General features: G+C 35.4%; 2 protein-coding genes across 3 annotated transcripts; both read right to left on the bottom strand.

The window, feature by feature from the left end:
- Positions 1 to 831: 831 nt before the first annotated feature.
- LOC111396791 (pentatricopeptide repeat-containing protein At1g19720-like) lies at positions 832 to 2,315 on the bottom strand. Its single transcript, XM_023023308.1, has 2 exons — positions 1,018 to 2,315; positions 832 to 920 (listed from the first exon to the last, which is right to left on the bottom strand). The coding sequence occupies exons 1-2, from the start codon at positions 2,240 to 2,242 to the stop codon at positions 916 to 918; spliced, it is 1,230 nt and encodes a 409-aa protein (XP_022879076.1). The 5' UTR covers positions 2,243 to 2,315; the 3' UTR covers positions 832 to 915.
- A 197-nt stretch (positions 2,316 to 2,512) lies between these two features.
- Positions 2,513 to 4,655, bottom strand: LOC111396790 (octanoyltransferase-like). 2 transcript variants are annotated; one of them, XM_023023307.1, is made up of 2 exons: positions 4,350 to 4,655; positions 2,513 to 3,431 (listed from the first exon to the last, which is right to left on the bottom strand). In XM_023023307.1, the coding sequence occupies exon 2, from the start codon at positions 3,381 to 3,383 to the stop codon at positions 2,679 to 2,681; it is 705 nt and encodes a 234-aa protein (XP_022879075.1). In that variant the 5' UTR covers positions 3,384 to 3,431; positions 4,350 to 4,655; the 3' UTR covers positions 2,513 to 2,678. The 2 variants fall into 2 exon arrangements, with proteins under 2 accessions (XP_022879075.1, XP_022879074.1); XM_023023306.1 differs by having other exon boundaries at positions 2,513 to 3,386; positions 4,350 to 4,652.
- Between the last annotated feature and the right edge of the window lie 3,634 nt (positions 4,656 to 8,289).

Here is an 8,289-nt window from a genome sequence, read left to right as displayed (position 1 = left end):
ATGTAAATTTCAAACTTGAAATTAAACGCACCCTAAATGTTTAGTAAAACACGGATACTTACATATTTTGCCCTATTTGAATGTTAAAATTTTCAGTTCAAGTTTTGCTGGCAAAAAGATACCAAACAACCTTAAATTTTCTTTATTAATGGAATATTCAATGTCCAAATCAATATAAATAGTTTAGCCTTTGTTACTTTGATGTGCATCTTTTCAAATCTACGGTGTTTCAAGTTCTAGTATGATTTAACTTGAAAATTATCTTATAGATTGAGGTCTATAGATGCAGTTTCTCGTAACAGGTTCATGACTCTCAAGATCTCTTATCAACGGAGTTGTATGGCACCAAGATGTCGAAGGTAACTGGTTCAAGGTAAAATAGAGGTCTAAAATGCCTAATATAATGAATAAAGACTCGAAATGTTTATGTAACTGTAATCCTTTGGGTGGGATGTTGAGGAGAGGCGAAAAGTGACAAAAACTTTCCGCTGAAGTCAAAACTAGAATGGATCAACCGGATTGAAGTCGCTTCAGAAGAATGACTCAATCGAAAACTTTGTTATTGCATTGCCAGACTCGTAGCAAAATCAAGAACGTGATATTTGCCTTCTCTTCCTCGTCCTTGTTATGCTAATCTCTACTCCGTTTAGACCCAACTGGAACCAGGCTTCTTATAAACTCTCTTATCCTTCATCACCTTCCTCACATTCTGAACCTCTCCCCAGTCTCCTTTGGAAGCATACATATGTGATAGTGTTACAAAATCTCCGGGTTTTTTCAGTTCCACCGACAAATATTTAGCCATCTCTTCTGCAAGATCTCTCCTTTCGTGGATCTTGCAACCGTTGAAGAAAGCCCCAACCACTGACTCTGTTACTTCCAGTGGCATTTGTTTAACAACATCATAAGCCTCCTCTATCCTACCACAACGGCAAAGAAGATCAACGACACAAGCATAATGCTCTTTATTTGTTTCAACATTATACGAGTCCCACATGGACAAGAAAATTTCCATACCTTTCTTGTCTAGACCACCATGGACACAAGCTGAAAGAACAGAAACCATGGTAACTTCATTTGCTTGTACTTCTTCGTCCTGCATCTTATCAAAGAGTTCAAGTGCAGAAGTAACCATCCCGTGCTTACCATAACATCCAATCATAGCATTCCATGATACCACATTTCTCGAAGGATTGGTGTAAAAAACATTCCAAGCTTCCTTCACACTTCCACATTTTGAGTACATATCAATGAGAGCACTGGCAACATAAACATTGATATAAAGCCCCATTCTGTATATCAAACCATGGATTTCTTTCCCTCTACCTACTGAACAAATCATCCCGCACGCAGGGAGAAGTCCCGTTACTGTCACCTGATTAGGCTTAATCCCAGCTATTAACATATCATGGAACAACTCCATAGCTTCCTGAGCCCTTCCGCCTTGAACAAAACCTGAAATAATCGCATTCCAAGTAACCAAATCTGGAACTAACCCTCCTTCACTCATCATAGAAAAAAACTCAACCGCACCATTACAATTCCCACTCCTAGCATATCCTGTTATCATTGCGTTCCACGTGAAATCATTAGGCTCGAACCCTTCCAACTTCATTCTTTCAAACAGAAAAACTGACTCTTTCATATCGCCTACATTAGCACACCCACAAATCATTGATGTCCATGAAGCAACATCTTTCATAAGCATTCTGTCAAACACTTTACGCGCATAGAATATGTTCCCACACTTTCCATGCATATCAATCAAAGCATTACACACAGATATATCCATTTCAATACCCATTTTGTAAACCATACCATGAACTTCCTTCCCTTTGTTCATATCCATCAAACCGACACAAGCTTTCAACACTACACAAAAAGTATAATTATTCGGAAGCACACCATTTTTTCTTGATTCTTGAAGTAAAGAAAAGTAATACATGGCTTCTTGATGAAATCCAGTAAACGTTAATGCTGAAATCATCCAATTAAACGCAAAAACATTCGGATTTTCCGTTCCACGGAAGAGAAACTTAGCTGAAGTTAAGTCCCCACAACTTGCATATGCACCTATGAGCCTCGAACTTATTGATAAATAATTCTTGTCAATAGGTGCGGTTAGCATCAATCCATGAATTTGTTTACAAGGTTTCAATACTTTCTCTTTCATGCATTTTTGCAACACTGAGCAGAAATGATCTGCAAACAAGTTGGTTCGTGATTTCAACAGGTTTTTCATGTTGGTTTTCTAGTTCTCCATGGTATTTTGTGGGGTTGGGTGTGAGGCGTGGAGAAAGAAGATCCTTTTCCGATTATCCTCATATATGTTCAAAGTAAGGTCACACAATCCAAAAAAGCAATGTCTCTGACTTATTCTAAATACGAAAAGTATTAACACTTTCTTGAAAAAGATTTTGACAAATTTCCATTTTAAAAAATGGAACATTTGACAGTTATCTTGGTAAGATGGAATGTTTGCATCAGTTTATCTTGTCATATGAATTCTTCATTGAACAGGGAAAGTAACTACACTTTCTTGAAAATGAAATTATGAAGTTGAAACCTATCCCAATTTTGTTCTGATAAGAAATTTACATACAATCAACTTCGATTTGCTTACACAGATCAGAATGCTGGAAGAAAAAACACTGTGAATTTCAAATAATGTGCATGTCTCAGTTTTCAAGGCTACACGAGGACATTGATGCACTATCTTTCCAAATAACATCGGGATAGCCAAATATTCTTACAAAACAAGCAACCAACTGGTCGCGTATCACTTCTTCAGGAGGAAGAACATGTTCTGCTTCTTTCTGCAAAGAGGTGACATCTTTATCCGCAATCCCACATGGCACAATATGCCTGAAGTAGTTCAAATCCGGATTGGTGTTAAATGCCAAACCATGAGAGGTAATGCCCGAGGAAATTTTGACCCCAATTGCACCAATCTTTCTCTCGTCAATCCAAACTCCAGTCTCACCTTTTTGGCCTGCACAAGCTTTAACACTATAAAGAGACGCCAATTCAATCATTGTTAATTCGAGGTTCTCCACGTACTTTCTAGCCCCAAGCCCTATATCCCTCAAAGAAACGATGGGATACAAGATTTCCTGGTGTGGACCGTGAAATGTAATGTCGCCTCCCCGTTGAGTGTAGTGAAGTTCTGCCCCCATGGATTTAAGTTCAGACTCGGGAATCAACAAATTGTGATCAGTTCGCCTTTTCCCAAGAGTATACGTAGGTGGGTGTTGTAGGGAAAGCAGAGTATCGGTAATCTTGTGCATTTTTCTATCAGACGTCAGTTTCTCTTGCAGCTTAAGTGCGTCCAAGTAATTGACAACACCCATCTTCCATACCTCGAGGCTTCGAGCAACTCCCATTCCCTAATCATTATCAGCAATCACGAGACAGTTGATTTCATGTTCATCCTAAGATTTATACCACATCTATTTAGGAAGATACTTAAGCAGACTAAACAAGAAAAGTTTGTATCACTCGAATATGACATATCAGAGTTACCCAATGCACTTGAAAGACCAAAAAGAAAAAAATATTTCGATTAATCCACTGGCACACTTCTATGGTGCACCAGTATGATACATGTCTGCACATGCACAAAATATGCAGCATCACAATCAAATTGAATGTGCCGTGCGAATACTTCTAGACCCCCAAATGAATTTAGCATAATGCCACATTACGGTGGTAAAGACAAATAGATGATACCTCACAGAAACTTAAAAAGTAGCAAATGTTTCGCCCATAAACTAGACTGGTTAGTCATGAAGCAAAATCCATATTCAGCAGACATTTTCAAGATCAAATAAATGTTTAAATATAGATTGTTTTGCCAAGTAAGTAGGCCTAAAATGATTGTAGTGAATTACAGATTCACTAGAGGTCCGTTGTATTTTCTTTTTCTATGTAGGACTTCTAGTAAATTACGAATTCACTAAAGATATGTCGATTTTTCTATGCATGAAACGCAATTTATCAAACAATATTTAGACCAAGGTTGGTTCATATATTCGGACATTGAATTCGAGCAAGGAAGCCAAATGAATATGCTAACAAAGAAAATTAAATCACACAATTAATGCTAATATTTTAACGAAGAGCAAAAATATTTGATCATTTCCAGTGACAAAAAATTCAAAAAATCAAACAGATAACAACCAGAAATTAATTTCCAAAAGGCCCACATTATCTCAAAACTCAGAATTGGGGAAGGAAAAAAGGGCCAAGAAATAAGGGAAAAAAAACCCTAGAAATTAGAAAAAGAAAAACAAGAATTTAGATAGATAAAGCAGTATAAATAAAAAGAATGCTGAAAAAGAAAGAAATACCTAAAGCAATAATTTTGTGAAGCTGTACCACCGGAGAGAGTATGCCGGCGTAGTGCGTGCGCATGTTCCAGTCGGCCCAAACTGTTTTACTCAAATTACAAGTTATTATAATAAAAGATTAACCTTCGACACTTCCACTTGCTAAAAAATAATAATCAGGAAAGGATGGGGGGAAATTTGAAGAAAAATGCAGCAACGAAAAAGCTCAATGCTGTAACTGAAACATTTCAAAGTGTGGTGAACTCTGAAAATGGTAAATTTTCATCACTCGACTTTAAAAACGGACCTCAGGCTAATTTGATGGTGTAAACATAATTGAATCCGTTGAGTAATTGCCTCAAATAATAAAAAGTTATTTTGCAAATAATAAAAAGTAGTTATTGTATGGAAAACTTCTAATTAAAATTAAGAGCAAAATCCTTGTAGAATTTGATCTCTAAGTTACAGCCGATTTTGGAGTCTTGTACATGAAGGAATCCTTGTTCAGTTAAAGAGTCTTGTTTGAATTTAAATTAAACTCTTCTACTTGATTATTGATCATATAAATATTGGATGTATTATATTATTTTGGATGTGGTCAGAGAGTTGAATTGAGAGGAAAATATTGCACGCCTAGCTTCTTGAAATTTTTCGTATATTGAGTAAAAAAGTACGTGTGATAGAGCTTGAGCTTCTTTTTTTTTCTTTGTAATATTTAGGAATTGGGTTGGTGAATGAAATTCTATATGATTATAAAAAAATTTCATATAGTAAAAAATTTTGACGGTCCATTTAATTTGTACATTATATTTTTTTATTTTTCTTGTTTGCTAATATTCTTCTGAACAGCAAAAGATCCTGCAGCTAAATAGAAATAAAGAAAATTGGCGTAAAATTCCCAATAAGTGGTATCAGAGCGTCAAGTGGTTCGAAATATTAAAGCAACAGAAAAATATGTCGTCGTTGAAATATGACATGGAGAAATTTGAATAAGAATCAATTTTGGCTTGTGGCAAGTACAAGTTAGAAATTTATTGATTCAAGTTGGACTGCACAAAACTTTCAAAGGAAAACCAACCAAGAGTTCTGGCATGAAAGTTGAATCCGGTAGGAGTGATGACGATTGGAAAGAATTGGATTTGAAGGCTGTAAGCATGATACGCCTCTGTCTAGCTAAAAATGTTCTTGCAAATATTTATGGGATATCTAATGTAAATGAACTATAGTAGAAGTTAGAAGAATTATATTAAACGAAGAGCCTCTCAAATCAGTTGTACCTAAAGGAACAATTTCATTCATTGCGCATGGAGGCGTATACGAAAATCTCAGACCATTTGAGTGTTTTCAAAGGGATTGTTTTAGAATTGGAGGCTATTGGAGTGAAGATAGATGATGAGGATAAGGCACTATAGCTCATCCAGTCTCTTACCATCTATCTATGAACACGTCAAGCCAATCTTGATATATGGGAAGAAAACTGTGAGTTTTACAGAAATAACAATCAATTTGATCTCGGACGAAAGAAAGTAATTTGTTGAAACTGTGGTAAGATTGGCCGCGTGAAGAGAAATTGTCCAAAAGATGGAACAGGGTCGGCTAACTATTTGGGATCGGACAATGCGTCTCTCCTAGTGGAGGAGGACATGGATGTAGTGTTGTAAAGTAAGATGAGAATATCCTCATGGCATATTGTCAGTTGTCTTGATAGACCATGTGTTCTTACTAGTACGGGTTAGCATATCTGCATCTAGCGTTGATGGATATTTTATGCAAGGTGTGTAGGTATGTGATGGTGTTGTGATGTCGATGGTTTATGGGCTTTCTAGAAAAGTCAGTGGGAGAATTGTACCATAACTATCAGCATGGTTATTTCGACATGTAGTTGATGAAATGCTCAGAGTTCGCAAATAATTCTATTTGGTTATACTCATATGGTGGAGTATGGGACTGTTAAAGTGTGTCAAAGGCTTACCTATTTTTCCAAGTATTGTAATTAAAAGTGTAGAAAAAATGACAAGACTTTGACTCATTTTCAGCAAGGTGAAGATTGTAAGGTAATTGCCTCGAAAGTCAAAAGTTGGAGGACTTCAATTGCAAACAATAAAAAGTAGTTATTTTATAGAAGACTTCTAATTAAAGTTGAGAGCGAAATCTTTGTAGAATTTAGTCTCCAATTCATAGCCGATTTTGAAGTCTTGCACATGAATGAATCCTTATTTAGTTAAAGAATTCATGTTTGAGTTTAAATTAAACTTTTCCACTTGGTTATTGATCCTATAGATAGTGGATGTATTTCATTATTTTGGATGTGGCCAGGGAGTTGATCTGAGAGGAAAACATTATGAGCCTAGTATCTTGAGACTTTTCGTACATTTGGTAGAAAAATAAGTTTAGTAAAGCTCGAATTTTTTTTTCTTTGTAATACTTGGGGATTGTGTTGGTAAGTGAAATTTTTTATGATTGTAACAATTTTTCATATAGTGAAAAGATATCACAATCCGTTAAATTTATGTATTATATTCTTTATCTTTCATATTTGCCAATATTATTATGAACAATAAAAGATCGTGCAGATAAATAGAAATAAAAGGGAATTGGCGTAAAATTCCCAACAGAATATGCTTAAATAACTTGCCCAACAAGGACTACGATGGAAAAGAGACCCCAGAAATGTACGATGTCCAAGGAAACCTTAGGCTCAGCCCATTACATGTTCGTAAGGTTCACGTTGATTCTTTTGTTGCGCGCATCTATGTAGCTAACGAGTGCAACTAATGAACTAAAGACGTTCCGAATAGTATTGGTTTGACCTCCTCAATCCCAACTAGTCATTGGCAGGGGCAGACCCAGACAGTTCGAACTGTGGGGTCAAAATTTTTTTTTTCGAACAATGTATCATGAACAAAAAGAAAAAATCGGTTGCTTGCTATTCATGTTCGATATTTGCACTTTGGGAAGAAATCGGTGGATTATATGATATATTTATGGACTAAATAATGGATATGGACCATGTGATATAGATATAGATTTATGATTTGAATTTTTTGGGGCAGAAAATTAAGTTTTCAGCAAAAATATATATATATATATATATATAATAAATAAATTCCAAAAAACTGTGGGGTCATTTGACCCCATGTGGGTCCGCCCCTGGTCATTGGTATATCCACTAGCTGTTGCCCATTTTTGATTTATTCTTTTGTAGATATTAACAAAATGTTGATATGAAAGAACCAATATTATCAAGTAAGTGTGCTTTAATTGTTGTTAAATTGAAGCTCCGTGGGTTAATTGCATTTGGGTGTAAATGTTTTGTGATCGCAAGTGCAATTAATGTCCACGTGGAAGACCACATCAGCTGTCATTAACTTTAATGTCCATGTCATCGAATTCTGTTGCATTTTCTAATGCCGCACTAATGGCAACTCTAATGTTAAATCAAAGTTCAATGACCTAATTGCAATTGAAGTTCAATGACCTAATTACAGGAAGATGAAAGTTTGGTGACCTTCGGTACAATTTACCCAATTACAACATATATTTTAATTTAGTTTGTAGCGTGGATGATATTGAATTGGATCATGAAAGAATCTAAATCAAATCTATTGTATTGAGTACTATTTTGCACTCCCAGTAGAAGGAGTGATTGAGATAAGTGAAGCAAAAAGCGTTATGTTTTACACACTCATTTTCAGTATGTGATTGGTTGAATTTAAACCTGTCCACTTTTCGAATAGTTTACATTATGGATAAATATATATAAAAGTTATTTTTGAAAATTTTTGTTTTAGTTGATGTAATAGTGCTTATCAGCATGGATGCTTGATTGTAGGACATGTGTAAAGGCAAAATCCAAATGATCAAAATTTTGTTAAAATATTACTCAACTCACGTAGAAAAATATTTCACTTTAAATTTTTGAGTGTCGGCATAAGTTGAAAAATAAAGTTTAGCCTCACAA

This window comes from Olea europaea, chromosome 7 (genome assembly GCF_002742605.1).
Source record: "Olea europaea var. sylvestris chromosome 7, O_europaea_v1, whole genome shotgun sequence".
Classification (NCBI taxonomy): domain Eukaryota; kingdom Viridiplantae; phylum Streptophyta; class Magnoliopsida; order Lamiales; family Oleaceae; genus Olea; species Olea europaea.
The sequence above is the reverse complement of the archived record's forward strand: the minus strand, read 5'-3'. Positions and strand labels throughout refer to the sequence as shown.

Bases quoted from the DNA above. Each gene is read 5' to 3' on its own strand.
- LOC111396791 (XM_023023308.1), bottom strand. From the start codon at position 2,242: ATGAAAAACCTGTTGAAATCACGAACCAACTTGTTTGCAGATCATTTC.
- LOC111396790 (XM_023023307.1), bottom strand. From the start codon at position 3,383: ATGGGAGTTGCTCGAAGCCTCGAGGTATGGAAGATGGGTGTTGTCAAT.